This window comes from Branchiostoma lanceolatum, chromosome 6 (assembly GCF_035083965.1).
Source record: "Branchiostoma lanceolatum isolate klBraLanc5 chromosome 6, klBraLanc5.hap2, whole genome shotgun sequence".
Lineage (NCBI taxonomy): Eukaryota > Metazoa > Chordata > Leptocardii > Amphioxiformes > Branchiostomatidae > Branchiostoma > Branchiostoma lanceolatum.
This window is the reverse complement of record NC_089727.1, coordinates 18,117,841-18,137,030: the sequence shown is the minus strand read 5'-3', so window position 1 is coordinate 18,137,030 and position 19,190 is coordinate 18,117,841. Positions and strand designations below refer to the sequence as shown.

General features: G+C 42.4%; 1 protein-coding gene across 1 annotated transcript; it reads left to right on the top strand.

Moving 5' to 3' along the window:
• LOC136437538 (alpha-amylase-like) lies at nucleotides 1-17,883 on the top strand. The gene is made up of 13 exons (XM_066432152.1): nucleotides 1-174; nucleotides 839-990; nucleotides 8,729-8,921; nucleotides 9,576-9,874; nucleotides 10,584-10,785; nucleotides 10,911-11,093; nucleotides 12,414-12,538; nucleotides 13,872-14,047; nucleotides 14,912-15,072; nucleotides 15,818-15,917; nucleotides 16,034-16,167; nucleotides 16,894-17,059; nucleotides 17,505-17,883. Exons 1-13 carry the CDS (start codon nucleotides 1-3, stop codon nucleotides 17,819-17,821), a joined length of 2,382 nt encoding a protein of 793 aa, XP_066288249.1. The 3' UTR covers nucleotides 17,822-17,883.
• The last annotated feature ends 1,307 nt before the right edge of the window (nucleotides 17,884-19,190 follow it).

Below are 19,190 nucleotides of genomic sequence, written 5' to 3'. Positions count from 1 at the left end.
ATGTCTATCATCATCATCCTTCTTGTTGTGGGGCTGTGTGGCAGCCTTGCCCAACACGACCCGAACACGGTTGACAACAAACAGGCCATAGTGCAGCTGTTTGAGTGGAGATGGGCTGACATCGCTGCGGAGTGTGAGAGGTTCTTGGGACCACACGGCTTCGGCGGAGTACAGGTACTCATTCACTCACTTAGTCGCTAGCTCGCTCACTCAGGCACCCATTGACTAGCTAGTTCACTATCTCGCTCACTCACTCGCTATACCTAGCTCGCTGACTCACTCACTCACTCGCGAGCCAGCTCGCTCACTCTTTCACTTTCTAGCTCGCTCACTCAAGCACCCACTGACTAGCTAGTTCGCTATCTCGCTCACTCACTCGCTATAGCTCGCTCACTCACCCACTCACTCACTCACTCGCGAGCCAGCTCGCTCACTCTCTCACTCACTCGCTAGCTCGCTCACTTAAGCACCCACTGACTAGTTTATTCGCTAGCTCGCTCACTCGCTACCTTGCTCACTCACTGGCTAGAATGTTCGCTCACTCACTCAATCACTAACTTAATTACTTACTCAACCAATAAATCATTCACTCATCGATAGACATCATTCGATCAATTCACTCACTCACTCATTCGCTAGCTAGCTCATCACTCGCTTGCTCGCTCACTCACTCAATCAATCCCTCGGTCACTCAAGTCCTCATGTCTCACTCAACCACTCACTCATCGATATCATCCATTCGGTCACTCGCTCGCTCACTTCTTCTAAGAGTTTCGGGGGGAAATGACCCCTGAAACTTCTAAGCCAAGATGCTGACGCAAACATGTATTTCCGCTAGGTGTCGCCACCGAGCGAGAACGCAGTGAAAACAAACCCCTACCGTCCCTGGTGGGAGCGCTACCAGCCCGTCAGCTACCTTCTCATCACCCGCAGTGGCAACGAGGACGAATTCAGGGACATGGTTCACCGCTGTAACCAGAAGGGAGTCAGGTATGAAAGACACTGGGAATGAATATCTACATCAGCAAATATGGAACGGTTTGCGTTATAGTGTAATTCATTCGTGAACAGTTTCATCAGGTCGGTAAGTCACTGAATAAGACAGGTGTTTGGGAACGCATCTATAAGCAACGCCACCTGTGCTGCAGTGCAATATGAACCAGTCAGAATTGCTTGGAGGAAAGTGACAGATGGTTACCGAAACGTCGGTTGAATAAATCACTTGGTTGTGTAAAAGGAGTTTTTATTCAGTGTAACTTATTGTAAAAATTGTGAGTAAGATGCCATAACTTGTTTGTTTGTTTGTTTATTTTGAAACACCTGGGTAGCCTATTCAGTGCCAATACACTGGTTTTCGATAGGGCCCAGTTTCACATATACATACACAGCCTACAGGTTCAAGATTGACAAATTTCAATCACTTCACATGTTGCGGGTAAGAGTTGTCAAGCACTGACCCAAGTTTCAAAGATCTCTGACCTTGAACGGTCCCCTGGGAATACTTTGGGAGACAGGTGTCAGAGAGCTTTTCTCAGGCTGTGGCAGTTGATAGGTCCCATGTCATTTTGCAAGAAAAACTGACATAAGCAGGAGAAAAGGTTAAAAGCTACTCACCCTGACATAAGTAGGTTACTCTTCCTCACTTTGGCCACCTAAAGTTGTATTCAAAAGCTGCCAGGATACACTTTGAAGCATTCAATGACAGTGCATACAACAATTGTCAGCACTGTCACTAAAAGTTCCAAAAAAGTTTTAAAAATGGCAAAATAACTCAAAAATGGAAACATTTCTAATACATCTGACTCAAGTGAGTTAGCTGAAGCCAAAGCCAATCTCTTTCCCCCCCAAAAAAACAATTCGAAGGCAAATATAAGCCCTAAAGCCCCACCTGACACCCCCCCCCCCAAGTCTGTGCACAGTATGCACTCATTAAATGCTTCAAAGTCTGATCTCTCAGCTTGCAAATGCAACTCCAGGTCCCTGAATGTATTGGGAGCTATCTCTATATGCCAGGGTGACCAGCTTTTAACATTTTCCCCTCTATATTTCACTTTTTTTATCAATCATATGGGCCCTCAAACCACAACCATAGCCTTCATAGCACCTGTCTCAAGAAGTACTCCCAGGGGACCATTCCTAGGAGAATAGTCCCCTGGGAATCTTCAAAAGTTGTGACGATGCCCGGCAACTCTTCCCTACATCACGTGAAGCGACTAGCAGCTGTCAATATTGAATTTGAATCCCCTATCAAAACCCTTCAAGGGGAAAGAGTACCAATTGCTTGCCCCTATACTTTACATGGTAGACATATAAGGAAAGGGCTGTCAAAAGTCACCTACCTGAAGTTTAGGTCATGGAAAACTCACATTGGCAGCGTAGTCTGACCTCTAAAGTGTCAATCTACTGAGTTTCGCCGATTTTCCACCGGCGCAAAGTGGTGAACTTCTTTCAAAACATCAGCAGATGACCTTTGACCCCCCTTCACAAGACCTGATCACACCCAAACTACACCTATTTCAAAGTGTACCGGACACTTCAAACACAGCTAAAACCCTGTTTTTCTAACTAAATGAAATAACCACAACCCTTACCTGTCAATTCCAGCTCAAAAACACCAACATTTCCAACAAAGAGGCCTCCTGCAGCTACTTTTAATAGCATGTACATGCGGTTTTTGTCTGGCATTAAAATGGACCCTCTGCGCATGACTCTAATGGTGAACTTTGCCCTTTTACAGCCTACAGGTTCAAGATTGACAAATTTCAATCACTTCACATGTTGCGGGTAAGAGTTGTCAAGCACTGACCCAAGTTTCAAAGATCTCTGACCTTGAACGGTCCCCTGGGAATACTTTGGGAGACAGGTGTCAGAGAGCTTTTCTCAGGCTGTGGCAGTTGATAGGTCCCATGTCATTTTGCAAGAAAAACTGACATAAGCAGGAGAAAAGGTTAAAAGCTACTCACCCTGACATAAGTAGGTTACTCTTCCTCACTTTGGCCACCTAAAGTTGTATTCAAAAGCTGCCAGGATACACTTTGAAGCATTCAATGACAGTGCATACAACAATTGTCAGCACTGTCACTAAAAGTTCCAAAAAAGTTTTAAAAATGGCAAAATAACTCAAAAATGGAAACATTTCTAATACATCTGACTCAAGTGAGTTAGCTGAAGCCAAAGCCAATCTCTTTCCCCCCCAAAAAAACAATTCGAAGGCAAATATAAGCCCTAAAGCCCCACCTGACACCCCCCCCCCCCAAGTCTGTGCACAGTATGCACTCATTAAATGCTTCAAAGTCTGATCTCTCAGCTTGCAAATGCAACTCCAGGTCCCTGAATGTATTGGGAGCTATCTCTATATGCCAGGGTGACCAGCTTTTAACATTTTCCCCTCTATATTTCACTTTTTTTATCAATCATATGGGCCCTCAAACCACAACCATAGCCTTCATAGCACCTGTCTCAAGAAGTACTCCCAGGGGACCATTCCTAGGAGAATAGTCCCCTGGGAATCTTCAAAAGTTGTGACGATGCCCGGCAACTCTTCCCTACATCACGTGAAGCGACTAGCAGCTGTCAATATTGAATTTGAATCCCCTATCAAAACCCTTCAAGGGGAAAGAGTACCAATTGCTTGCCCCTATACTTTACATGGTAGACATATAAGGAAAGGGCTGTCAAAAGTCACCTACCTGAAGTTTAGGTCATGGAAAACTCACATTGGCAGCGTAGTCTGACCTCTAAAGTGTCAATCTACTGAGTTTCGCCGATTTTCCACCGGCGCAAAGTGGTGAACTTCTTTCAAAACATCAGCAGATGACCTTTGACCCCCCTTCACAAGACCTGATCACACCCAAACTACACCTATTTCAAAGTGTACCGGACACTTCAAACACAGCTAAAACCCTGTTTTTCTAACTAAATGAAATAACCACAACCCTTACCTGTCAATTCCAGCTCAAAAACACCAACATTTCCAACAAAGAGGCCTCCTGCAGCTACTTTTAATAGCATGTACATGCGGTTTTTGTCTGGCATTAAAATGGACCCTCTGCGCATGACTCTAATGGTGAACTTTGCCCTTTTACAGCCTACAGGTTCAAGATTGACAAATTTCAATCACTTCACATGTTGCGGGTAAGAGTTGTCAAGCACTGACCCAAGTTTCAAAGATCTCTGACCTTGAACGGTCCCCTGGGAATACTTTGGGAGACAGGTGTCAGAGAGCTTTTCTCAGGCTGTGGCAGTTGATAGGTCCCATGTCATTTTGCAAGAAAAACTGACATAAGCAGGAGAAAAGGTTAAAAGCTACTCACCCTGACATAAGTAGGTTACTCTTCCTCACTTTGGCCACCTAAAGTTGTATTCAAAAGCTGCCAGGATACACTTTGAAGCATTCAATGACAGTGCATACAACAATTGTCAGCACTGTCACTAAAAGTTCCAAAAAAGTTTTAAAAATGGCAAAATAACTCAAAAATGGAAACATTTCTAATACATCTGACTCAAGTGAGTTAGCTGAAGCCAAAGCCAATCTCTTTCCCCCCCAAAAAAACAATTCGAAGGCAAATATAAGCCCTAAAGCCCCACCTGACACCCCCCCCCCCCCCCAAGTCTGTGCACAGTATGCACTCATTAAATGCTTCAAAGTCTGATCTCTCAGCTTGCAAATGCAACTCCAGGTCCCTGAATGTATTGGGAGCTATCTCTATATGCCAGGGTGACCAGCTTTTAACATTTTCCCCTCTATATTTCACTTTTTTTATCAATCATATGGGCCCTCAAACCACAACCATAGCCTTCATAGCACCTGTCTCAAGAAGTACTCCCAGGGGACCATTCCTAGGAGAATAGTCCCCTGGGAATCTTCAAAAGTTGTGACGATGCCCGGCAACTCTTCCCTACATCACGTGAAGCGACTAGCAGCTGTCAATATTGAATTTGAATCCCCTATCAAAACCCTTCAAGGGGAAAGAGTACCAATTGCTTGCCCCTATACTTTACATGGTAGACATATAAGGAAAGGGCTGTCAAAAGTCACCTACCTGAAGTTTAGGTCATGGAAAACTCACATTGGCAGCGTAGTCTGACCTCTAAAGTGTCAATCTACTGAGTTTCGCCGATTTTCCACCGGCGCAAAGTGGTGAACTTCTTTCAAAACATCAGCAGATGACCTTTGACCCCCCTTCACAAGACCTGATCACACCCAAACTACACCTATTTCAAAGTGTACCGGACACTTCAAACACAGCTAAAACCCTGTTTTTCTAACTAAATGAAATAACCACAACCCTTACCTGTCAATTCCAGCTCAAAAACACCAACATTTCCAACAAAGAGGCCTCCTGCAGCTACTTTTAATAGCATGTACATGCGGTTTTTGTCTGGCATTAAAATGGACCCTCTGCGCATGACTCTAATGGTGAACTTTGCCCTTTTACAGCCTACAGGTTCAAGATTGACAAATTTCAATCACTTCACATGTTGCGGGTAAGAGTTGTCAAGCACTGACCCAAGTTTCAAAGATCTCTGACCTTGAACGGTCCCCTGGGAATACTTTGGGAGACAGGTGTCAGAGAGCTTTTCTCAGGCTGTGGCAGTTGATAGGTCCCATGTCATTTTGCAAGAAAAACTGACATAAGCAGGAGAAAAGGTTAAAAGCTACTCACCCTGACATAAGTAGGTTACTCTTCCTCACTTTGGCCACCTAAAGTTGTATTCAAAAGCTGCCAGGATACACTTTGAAGCATTCAATGACAGTGCATACAACAATTGTCAGCACTGTCACTAAAAGTTCCAAAAAAGTTTTAAAAATGGCAAAATAACTCAAAAATGGAAACATTTCTAATACATCTGACTCAAGTGAGTTAGCTGAAGCCAAAGCCAATCTCTTTCCCCCCCAAAAAAACAATTCGAAGGCAAATATAAGCCCTAAAGCCCCACCTGACACCCCCCCCCCCCAAGTCTGTGCACAGTATGCACTCATTAAATGCTTCAAAGTCTGATCTCTCAGCTTGCAAATGCAACTCCAGGTCCCTGAATGTATTGGGAGCTATCTCTATATGCCAGGGTGACCAGCTTTTAACATTTTCCCCTCTATATTTCACTTTTTTTATCAATCATATGGGCCCTCAAACCACAACCATAGCCTTCATAGCACCTGTCTCAAGAAGTACTCCCAGGGGACCATTCCTAGGAGAATAGTCCCCTGGGAATCTTCAAAAGTTGTGACGATGCCCGGCAACTCTTCCCTACATCACGTGAAGCGACTAGCAGCTGTCAATATTGAATTTGAATCCCCTATCAAAACCCTTCAAGGGGAAAGAGTACCAATTGCTTGCCCCTATACTTTACATGGTAGACATATAAGGAAAGGGCTGTCAAAAGTCACCTACCTGAAGTTTAGGTCATGGAAAACTCACATTGGCAGCGTAGTCTGACCTCTAAAGTGTCAATCTACTGAGTTTCGCCGATTTTCCACCGGCGCAAAGTGGTGAACTTCTTTCAAAACATCAGCAGATGACCTTTGACCCCCCTTCACAAGACCTGATCACACCCAAACTACACCTATTTCAAAGTGTACCGGACACTTCAAACACAGCTAAAACCCTGTTTTTCTAACTAAATGAAATAACCACAACCCTTACCTGTCAATTCCAGCTCAAAAACACCAACATTTCCAACAAAGAGGCCTCCTGCAGCTACTTTTAATAGCATGTACATGCGGTTTTTGTCTGGCATTAAAATGGACCCTCTGCGCATGACTCTAATGGTGAACTTTGCCCTTTTACAGCCTACAGGTTCAAGATTGACAAATTTCAATCACTTCACATGTTGCGGGTAAGAGTTGTCAAGCACTGACCCAAGTTTCAAAGATCTCTGACCTTGAACGGTCCCCTGGGAATACTTTGGGAGACAGGTGTCAGAGAGCTTTTCTCAGGCTGTGGCAGTTGATAGGTCCCATGTCATTTTGCAAGAAAAACTGACATAAGCAGGAGAAAAGGTTAAAAGCTACTCACCCTGACATAAGTAGGTTACTCTTCCTCACTTTGGCCACCTAAAGTTGTATTCAAAAGCTGCCAGGATACACTTTGAAGCATTCAATGACAGTGCATACAACAATTGTCAGCACTGTCACTAAAAGTTCCAAAAAAGTTTTAAAAATGGCAAAATAACTCAAAAATGGAAACATTTCTAATACATCTGACTCAAGTGAGTTAGCTGAAGCCAAAGCCAATCTCTTTCCCCCCCAAAAAAACAATTCGAAGGCAAATATAAGCCCTAAAGCCCCACCTGACACCCCCCCCCCCCCCAAGTCTGTGCACAGTATGCACTCATTAAATGCTTCAAAGTCTGATCTCTCAGCTTGCAAATGCAACTCCAGGTCCCTGAATGTATTGGGAGCTATCTCTATATGCCAGGGTGACCAGCTTTTAACATTTTCCCCTCTATATTTCACTTTTTTTATCAATCATATGGGCCCTCAAACCACAACCATAGCCTTCATAGCACCTGTCTCAAGAAGTACTCCCAGGGGACCATTCCTAGGAGAATAGTCCCCTGGGAATCTTCAAAAGTTGTGACGATGCCCGGCAACTCTTCCCTACATCACGTGAAGCGACTAGCAGCTGTCAATATTGAATTTGAATCCCCTATCAAAACCCTTCAAGGGGAAAGAGTACCAATTGCTTGCCCCTATACTTTACATGGTAGACATATAAGGAAAGGGCTGTCAAAAGTCACCTACCTGAAGTTTAGGTCATGGAAAACTCACATTGGCAGCGTAGTCTGACCTCTAAAGTGTCAATCTACTGAGTTTCGCCGATTTTCCACCGGCGCAAAGTGGTGAACTTCTTTCAAAACATCAGCAGATGACCTTTGACCCCCCTTCACAAGACCTGATCACACCCAAACTACACCTATTTCAAAGTGTACCGGACACTTCAAACACAGCTAAAACCCTGTTTTTCTAACTAAATGAAATAACCACAACCCTTACCTGTCAATTCCAGCTCAAAAACACCAACATTTCCAACAAAGAGGCCTCCTGCAGCTACTTTTAATAGCATGTACATGCGGTTTTTGTCTGGCATTAAAATGGACCCTCTGCGCATGACTCTAATGGTGAACTTTGCCCTACATGGGAAAAAAAAAAAAACTTACAGAGAGAAAAGTAGACATACACGTCGGAACATATGGGTACAACTGAAACATGCAAGACAGATAACTCATAATCATAATCCAAACCAAGGTCAACAGTTAGGAGGTCAGAGGTCACTACTCAGTACTGAGACTACGTTAGGTCTTTCAAAGCTGACTTAAATGTATTCAGGCTTGGAACTTGCTTAATGTAGGCTGGTAGTGAATTAAAGTGTAGGTGTAAACATTATATGCTGTTACTTAGTACTATCTATGAAAGGGAGGTTATGTTTTGAAAAAAAAGGTACAAAGACCTTTGACCTTTCACTGCATCCAAACCACCCCAAAGCACCAACTTCTTGAGCCCTCGGACACCACAAATATGGCTAAATGTCAACACAATAAGAGGGTAAAAGCCTTACCTGTAATATCCAGCTCCTAAATCAAAACATAAACATATCTCAAGTATTTTACAGCGACTTTTACCAAGAAGGTTAACCTCCTTGCTTTTACCAAGATTACCAAATCTAATTGTGATCTGCGCCTGCGTGAAATAAATTGACCTTCGCCCTCTGTCATTTCGCCCAATCAGAATCTACGTGGACCTCGTGATCAACCACATGGCTAACGGCTGCGGTTTTGGCACAGGAGGCAGCTACTACTATGATTATGGCGGGGAATACGAGAGCGTACCATACGGTCCCTTCGACTTCAACTGCAACTCTGTGACCAAAAAATGCCGTACAAGTGACTGCCTTATTCAAAACACTTCTGACCCTTATGAGGTGAGACGGCATGGTTCTGTGGCTTTCTTAAATCACTTTCCAACGTAAATGTTTTTTTAATAAGAAGACGTATATTGGTACTCAGGGTATTTATTACTCCACACACTACCATAACTTCTAAGTACTTTCAGTCAGTCTTATCAGAGTAGAACAATTATACTCTCCAACAAAAGATAGATATAGATATGTGCTAAATCAAATATAGACCACACACTAATAAAGACCATATGTTACCGACCGTTTTCATGTCAGACCCGTCGAGGAAAAGGAGCGTGTGTATCTCAAACAACGGTCCTAGCGTACCGGCCTGCGATATGTCCTTCTGACTCTGCTGTTGAAAGGAAAGTTACCAGCCAAGCTAATCACATCACCGGATACTTCCAAGAGGCAATGTGATTGGTTGGTTGGTATAATTCCCTTTGACACCAGATGGAGGACTATCTGATTGACTGACGGCTGACCACCACTAGAATTCTTCTATATCTTTGTCTTCTTTTATTATTTACTCAGTTACACCTTTATTCTAACTTGTGACTGGAGGAATTATAGCTAAAATGGTCAAATATTGGGAATATAGCTCGGGAAAAGAGTGTGATGAAAAGTGCATTCGAAGGCACGTATGACTCATTGACACATTTTCCAATTGCTTTATAGTTGCGTAACTGCCGCCTCAGTGGCCTGGTGGACTTGACACTCGACAGCGAGTACGTCCGTGGGAAGGTCGTAGACTACATGAACCACCTTGTCTCAATCGGAGTTGCTGGTTTCCGTGTCGATGCCGCCAAACACATGTGGCCGGAAGACTTGGCCGCCATCTTCAGTCTGATCAGCGACCTCAACACCGCCTACTTCCCGCCGGGCTCCAGGCCTTTTATCGCCATGGAGATCCACGATGATGGAGGTCCAGTCTCTCCGGCAGAGTACACCCACCTAGGGAGGTATACAGATTTTAGGTAAGGCCTAGGACAAAATGTGTGTCTGGTCGACTTTTCGACCCTAGCAGAAACTTGGTGACTCTAGCTTTTTTGGGTTCCACCGCTAGCAAACGACATTAAATCTTCGATTTGGCATCTAAGTGATGGTATTACAGACTTCCTCTATTTAACACTGTTAAGAGACTATGGCTTTAACCAGTTGGTGTAGGAATGTGTTGTTAACAGTGTACTTCTTTGTTCGTTTTTTTAGATACGCTTCTTTTAAACAATGTGTGATTGTACAGTATGATGATGAAACTACCGGTGTGTGATTTTTTTTAAAAATATTTACATTGCTAAACTGCATTTGTCGGATCACTTGAGCCAAATTTTTAAAAAGTAAAAAAATCTCAACCTACCGACTCTAATTTGTTGAAGACCGTAACCGGAAATTCAGCATTCTTCAAAGACCTAAATTACCATCCCCCACATGGCAGCACTCGACTACGACTCTTCAGGAAGCTACTGTAGAATATACTCATTGATTATGTAAATGCTGAATGCTGAAATCACGCTGCAGTACACAATTAAAGTCATGATGTGCAAGATTTACACTTAGCGAATTTGATGACAATCCATCAATACCTTCAAAGTTCTGCTGCTCTACCACACGCATATATACAAACATATATATGCAATCGCTACCAAAAACGTAATCTTCGAGGATGATAAATGAATATCTTTACAGGTATGGTTATAAGCTCGGATACGCGTTAAGAAAGGAGAACGACATGACGCTGAAAGATCTGAAAAACTTCGGCGACGGTTGGGACATGCAGTTGGACAACGCCACGCTGACGTTGGTTTTCGTGGACAACCATGACAGCCAAAGGGGCAATAGCGACGGTGGGCGGTCTATCCTCACTTTCAGAGACGGTAGGCTCTATAAGGTGAGACAACATTGATCATCTCATGTCATTAGAGAGTATACGAGAAAATGCACAAAATCTCACCCTCAACAGGAAAGGGGGCTTACGGATGGATTTGGCACCCAACTTTTTCTTTCCCCTTTCAGATGGCCAACGCCTTCATGCTGGCTTTCCCATACGGGTTTGTTCGGCTGATGAGTAGCTTTTTCTGGGAACAGCGATGGGACAACGGGACCGACTTTAACGACTGGAACGGGCCACCTACCGACAGTGAGGCGAACATCATGCCCGTGCAGATCAACAGTTTGGGCACCTGTGACAACGGATGGGTGAGTCAGTTACTTTCGCCAAGAAGGTTATGTTTTTGTATATGTGCGGGTGAGTACTCATAGATGGATTTTTAGGATAATTTGCATCTTGGAAGGGTTTGGCAAATGAAATAAACTATTTGATTAGCGGCTTTTCCTGTTACTGCAGTGAAACATCCGGTTTTTATATCTCGTATTCTATGCTAGCTGAATGGTCACGATGTTTTGTTGGTGAATAGCTCTGTATTTTGGGCCCTCTAGCAGCACTCTTCAAAACTGCAGGAGGCGTCTCAGTTGCAGACTTTGAAATGCAAATTTCAAGGAAGGATTAATCAATGCTCAGGAATTTAGAACTGTGTGTAACGTTTGTTAAGACTAGCGTAACAGTATGTTAATTATGCTAAATCAGGACTTAATTGGCATATTAGATGAGAAAATGTTATATTACAATTGCGCTAAATGACAGGAGCTTTATACTCAATACATATGCAATTTGATTTGACAGGAGCATTGATGGTATAAATAATATAAAAAGCGGAATCATTCGTCTTCCACTGTCTCGGAAAAAGAAGTCAAACCCAAATAAGATAGAATTTAGTGTTAGTATTTAGACTAGAAAAGTCACATGCTGTATTGTTATAAAGCATGTGTCTGTCCGTCCTTTCATGTTACATGTACTTTGCAATTAGCCTACGGGCAAGAACTTGCAATAAACTTAAACTTCGATAATACACATCAGATCTTATTTGCATGATTAATTGAATATTGTGTGATACGTTCATAGTAATTTCATATTTCCAAACCGGTGCCCGGCCGGGCAGTTATTGGGTCTGTGTTTGTATACTTTTTGTGTGTGTTGAACCCTGGAAGATTAGTCGTAATTCGACTAAAGGGTATCGCAATAAACTAATAAACCAATTGGGAACAAAAAGAATCAAATAAAAGACAACAAACCCCTACAAGCTGTTAAACATTACTCATGAGCATGATTGGTGTATATTTTTTTTATATGCACTTTTTTTCCGTCCCCGCAAATGACCCGGCTGGGCCCAAGTTCGGAAATGTGACTGAGGCACTAGCACTGCTAAATGGACCCAGCAAACAAAATGATGATATAAAGGACAACAAACCCCCCCCCAAAAAAGTCACAAAATCTATCATGAGCACCATTTGTGTATATTCTTGATATGAATTGTTTAATTTTTCATTCACACTATCAGCCCGGCCGGGCCCAGTTTAAAATGTAACCTTATCAAAACATGGCTTCTGTAACTATCCTCTGTTATAAGATACGACATACCTTCCGAACGTTAACAATGTTACATATTTTTGTACACGTAGATATGTGAGCACCGCTGGCCGCAGATTCGCAACATGGTGAAGTTCCGTAACGTGGCCGCTGGTCACGGCCTGACAAACTGGTGGGACAACGGCAATAACCAGATCGCGTTCTCCAGAGGAGACAGGTAACATTCATCTTCAATGTTTTTGCCCGACTCATAGGACCAATAGAGGAAGCAGAACTAAACAAGAGTTCCACGACCCCATATCTCCATGACCAATTCTATTCATGCAAATGACTTACACATTTGCATAATATATGATTGGTCATAAACACCTTTATCTAACTTACACATGTTGTAATATTGACAGTCCTATAATATTCCAATTAGATCAATTAAGTTTTTGCATTAATTATATAAATTAGGAATCTATTTGCATAATTGGTATCTGTTGATGCTCCACTTCCCAGAAACTACATTTGTTACATGTGTTTGAGTCTGATAATGGAAACGTTGCAAATATAGAAATTCCTCATTAGCTATGCAAATTAAGTCCCAATTAGCATAATTTGCACATTGTGTATATCACGATCTAAGCTACCTGCATACTCAATATCATGGAAATCAGATGTTCCTTTGTTCAGTTATTCTCCTTAGAAGATTTTCACAAAAATGCCCCTGCAGTCCCAGAGGAAGCTGCTAGAGAGCCCAAACCTACACTACTTCTTTATTACATCACAAGCTATCTGCCACCCAAAAATCAAGACCACAGCACGTCCAGGTCAAAAGATACAAAAATTGAAGTTCTGCTGCAGTACCAAGGTCACATACCAGGGGGCCCAACATCGACCTTGAACTTCGGCTTCACATCATCCGCCCACATACCAAAAATCATCACAATCCATCAAGAGGCTCTTGAGTTATGCTGACTAGAGTAGTCCGGAAACAAAAACAGACAAACAGACAGACACACCCAAAACAATATCTCAATTTTTCATGGAGATAATGATTGACAGTGACAAACAACTATACAATGTATGTGAATCTCCGTGAACAGAGGCATTGTTTTCGGTGTAGTATCTTCGTCTATCAGTCTGTATTTTCCATATGCCCGTTACGTTTATTAGTGTGACAGGAAGTGGAAATCATGATGCCCGAATGGTCGACAGAAAATGAAGCTCAGAGTTTCCATAATCAGCTCTTCATCAACCCTACATTGCAACTGACATGTCGCTAATAAAAGAGTTTACGAGTTCTGCATATTTCTGTTTTCACAGTTCTGTATTTTCCATCTAGTAGACACGTTCACCATAAAATGACAGGAAGTACGAGTGATCAATTGACACATGTGATGTTAATCAAATACTTAATCAATTAATCAATTAATGAACAACAAGTGAACAAGACATATTTGATATCACGGAGGTATTTGATCTTTGAACTTTTTTCGTGCGTCAATCTTTTGATTCTTACGTACATTTTTCAATGTTAAACCCTATATTCCTGTTCCACACAGGGGCTTCATTGCCATCAACAACGAAGACGAGGGGGCACTGGAGGCGACTCTGCAGACAGGTCTGTCTCCAGGCGACTACTGTGACGTCATATCCGGTAATCATCTTTCTGACGGAAGCTGCACGGGAAAGACCATTACTGTGGATGGGGACGGCAGGGCTCGTATTTACATTGCAGGTGAATACATGTCGGCATAAACAATACATACTCTTTGGTCATTTTCACAATGCGGCTATCAATTAGAGTCATATCTATTCAATTTGTATTGCTATCGATTCGGTGGCGTTCAGACCTGTAAGTCGAGTTGGGAATGCTGCGGGTCGATTCGGTTCAACCCATCCAAACCACGAGTACACAATTCCAAACGTGGCTAAGTTTGTATCCCCTTCGTACCGGTTCATCACTAGTTGGTGTTAACTTCCTTATCCAGACGGCCTCCTTATTTCACCGGATACGTCATCTTTGTCTAAAACTCCCCCCCCCCCCTCCCAGTCTATGACGCAGGGGGATTAGGGTATTGGCGCAGGCGCCTAGACCCCAGGATCAGGCCATTAAAACATTGAAAGCCTTCCTTGGTGAGATTTTTGTGAACTCTTGGCGAGTCTGGGGTGGGTATTTTAGAATTTGTTGACAGAAACTACATTTCTTCATCTTTTTGTCTTCTGGGCCCCCGTGAGATAGTGGGGTGGTCGCGAGCGGGCCCTTATAAGGCAAATGGACTGACTCAAGTGCTCTCGCTCGGGGGTGTTTCCCCGGAGAATAGCCGTATAGAATTTCTCGTAATCCTGATAGATGACAGTTTACAGAACTGGTGAGAATTTGGGGGTACGTTTTCTGGGTCAGAATCTTTGGTTCCTGAGACTTTGACACCTAATTTCTGTCAACTTCCCCATAGGAATGCATGTATTATTGGCCCAAATTGGAATGCCCTAATTCCCCCCGCAGTTGTGTAAAAAGAAAACTCCAACATGCTATCTTTTACCAACCTGATTTTTAGATGCATTTGGTTTAGTTACTAATTATGTATCTAAAATATCCAAGGTGATGAAGAGGATCCAATGATCGCTATCCACGCAGCTTCTAAGGTCGGTGATGAAAGTGTAGTGGACCCGGATACAACAACGCCAGTGGACCCCGTGGACCCTGTAACTGACTCCGGCACATCAGCACCGGTGGACCCCGTGAATCCTACCCTGGCCCCGGTCAGTGATTCGAATGCAAAAAAACACACAAAAAGATGACACTATAACTCCGGAAATACACAATCGGGATCTTTTAGAAGTGAATTATCCAAACTAAATAATGTCTACAAGTGTGATGTAATCAAAGGTTATCGTAACATGCAGTAATTAAACTTCTCGTTGAAAAAGGGCAGTCGGATGGACGCCCGAAACGTCCGATTTTTATCGAAATTTATCCAGATGTAAATCGTACTATTCTATTTGCTTACCTGGATGTTTAACATTCATAAACGTATGCAGTAAGATGTCTTCAAGAATTTTGGCTTGACTTGACTACAGAAGTCTGAGAACGACAAACAAAATTCTGCCGAATTCTGAGACAACATTTTGGCAAACTGTAAATTGTATTAGAATGAAATATGCTTTCCTTTAGTTATTGGTATTATGCATCATGATGTACATCGTTAATATTAGATAATGGTATTGTCTTAAAAAACGTCTTAAACATTTTCGGATTTAGAGCGTTTTTCCGTATTTATAGTGTCGACGTGCTTGTACTTTGTAAAAGTTTTTTCCACCATCGTAATGCATGGCGTAAATGACCTCTTTGATTTCTGTTGCTAGCTTGATTATATTTGAATCAGGCACACCAGCCGTCACTCAGTGGAGACGGCAGACGATATAGACTTTCTGGCACTTGTTACCAATTGCTTACGTCACTTTTCACCTTAAACTGAATTCCCAATGTTGTCATACTGTCATATAGATCAGTCCAACAGAATTCGAGAGGACAATTGTGTTCATCAAAAAGAAGGCGCCATTTGGAAACAACATGTTTCTCCGAGGTGGACTTAACAATAGACCTGGTAACGTTGATAAATTTCTTTCCTTCGCTAATCGTCAATTCCTCTTATTCCCTTTCATAGTTCTTTATATCAATCGATTTTGCCGGGCTTTTTGTTTGAATCGATCTTTTTCCTAGGATGTACACGCAACCCTGATACCAGTCAATGTGCAATTCGAATCGTCCATAGAACCAATACCACGGACTCAACCTTGAAGAACTGGATGCAAGGAGACGACCATATTGACTGGTACGGCATCGAAGATGAACAGGTAAGCTGCAGTTTGTATTAATGTCGCTAGGGGAATATGGCTCTACTGTTGCTGTCGGCAAATTTGATTCACTGATATTCATGACACGCAGGACAGAGTTAGGAACGACAGCATCCCGCAACAACAAATCTCATACCTCGTGAAGTATATTTTTTCTAATTTCTCATCATCTTCATAATTGTAAATTTCTAGCTGATTCTGTCTATGCAATGGATCCTACAGAAGCCTAAAGCACCAACTTTGGACCCAGACCAAACCTGCCTTCCCATCCTGCAAGTCTCCAATTACACCATTTTCGCCTCACACCCTGCCACTCTGTAAGATTCAAAGACGTTCAAACCCACACCAACGTGTTTATGATGCTAACCGCCACAACCGCCAAAAATAGTTACTCAAGCAACTGGATAAAATTTTGAAACAGTCAGACGTCTCAGACAGCATCCGCTGTCTTTCGTCAGTGACTAACGATGAGGATTGGAAAACCAGATTGATACCAAAACTCTGAATAGATATGTTAATGAGGTTGAGACAATCTAGGATGTCTTGACGTAGTCTTTAAAAGAAGGTTAATTCAAGACAAGGTTTATGATAATAGTTCAATATCCAGTTGCTTGAATAACTATTTTTGGCGTATCTTACTACCTGGATGTCTAACCTTCATCAACATTACCGCCACAACGTTAACCCTTCGTTTCCTTCCTTGCATGTACATGTGTGTGCATTTAGGGGTTTGGAGCACATGGTAGCCCTCTGGTGTGGACCACGAATGACGTCGACAATTCGGCAACGGTCCGCGATCAGGGGTACGGCTACACGCCACTCAACCAGTGGGGACCCCACTACTGGATGCTGGATGTAAACATGGACTGTTCACGAACAAAAGACGTCGACGGTACGTACTGCCGTAGTGTCTAGCCTGCGGTACACAATCGCTCGCGCGCTGTCAGGGGATGATTGGGGCCCCTTCCCTGGAGTGTGGCATAACCAGTGGGAGGGCTGCTAGCGGTGCCCCGCCGGGTAGTTTACGGTCTGAGTTGTTTTGTGTTTGTTTTTTTCACTTTCGGGCGTGACCCTCCTTGGCCCTGCGGAAGATCCTTCGACTACCGGGCTAATTTTGAGCACGGCTGGGCCCCGGGATCTTTTTCACATTTCCATTTAAGGTGACACATTGGCAACCATTGGTGCCGACTGGCGACAAATTAGAACTGATTAGAACCTGTTTTAGCCAGTTGTACTATATTTTTCGCACAGTCGCCAACCCGCTTTACCTATCCCCACGTCGCCGTGGTTTTTTTTTTTACATCATCCATGTTACCTTTTTTTTAATATCATTCCAGGTTGGTTTGAGCTGAAAGCTGTTCTGGGGTTCGGCTGTGGGCGCCAGAAGGAGGGCTTCTTCATAAACCAAGCAACTTGCGACGGGACGGCGGTGACCAAGCCCTACAGAGGCGCTAACCCCAACAGTCATTTCGCTCAGTGCGGCAAGATCAACGTGTTCGAATTTGACAACGCCACCTGTACAATCAACGACTTTGCTGTCCCCACTGTGTCGTCCGGTCAGGGTTTCAACATTCCTCCTTTTGCACTGATCACATTAACGTTCTGTCTTCTGATTGGTTCAGTTTTTGATGGCTTCCCTCAGTGGCATGAGTAATCAGTAAACAAACAAAGAAAAACTGCTTTTGTTCTGATCACGTTCTGTGTTCCGTTTTTGATGGCTCCCCTCTTGATCTGTGGAATGCGTTAATTAATCAGTAAACAAACAATCAAACACAATACTACCCTTGTTCTGTGATCACGTTCTGCGTTTTGCTTTAATCAGTTTTCGGTGGCTCCCCTCTATAGAATGCATTATCACTAAACAAACAAACAAACAAACTCATGGTGCTTTCGTTCTGTGATCAGTTCAGCGTTCTATTTTCTTCAGTTTTTGATGGCTTCCCTGGGGTGGGCATGCGTTATCAGTAAACAAACGACGAAATAAGCAAACAAATACTAGAAAACGAACGAACGAACGGACCGACAAAATGGTAATGTTAAAACGTCAACCGGAGGACCTTCAGAAGCTTAAATCTATAACAGTAACAATACAAGACACATGTGACTGTGTGTTATGCACATGGTTAACGTTGTGAATGGTAAGTAATGGTGATCTCAATGCAGACTCAAGCAAGGTTTAATGTAAACAATAAGGGCTTATGCAAATATGACGCATTGGTTTCAATAACAATTTCAAGAATTTTCTTTTTCTAATATTTGTTTGATAATATGTTATCTTTAAGGACAATATAGTAGTTGTTAAACATAGGTAATGCAAATGTAACCTTAGGCTAATTGCAACTGAACAACTAATGATAATTAACAAGCATTAACATGAGAGACATACAATTAACTACATTCCTAATTCATGATAAATTAGATTCTTCATCTACGTTAACTATCTAATTACATACAAATAATTATGGCTTATAGGTAAATAAGTAGTTGTAAACATTATGTTAACATATATGTGCGCGATCTAACATTATGTTAACATATGTGTACTTTTAATTATAGTAATTCTGAAAGTTTCAATGGAAATAGTTTTAAGCCCTTGTTAGGTTGCTGTGAACAGGGATAAGTAGTTATTAATAAAGGCAATTAATCCTTATGTCAACATGGGAAAGGTACATGTTACCTTCAGTAAAAAAATCAGTTTAAACTTTAATGCTTAGCGCTAATAATGCATGGCCTTGGTTATAGCCATATAGTGACAAAAACTTTCAAATACTATCAATGTTGATCTCTTTTGCTGTGTATGGAGTATTAATATGGATCAATAAAATCATTACTTATTGCCTTTTATGTGTTACCTCATTCATTTAGAACTGAATTACAGAAGATGCAAGAATAGGAAGTTCACATGAAGTAACATTGCATCTTACTAAGACTAGAATAGCATGTGCGCCAACAGTGCATTCCAAAAGCGAAACATTCACTGGCAAGTTGCCTACCTTTTTGCTCTTTACTTTAGTTGCAGGAAA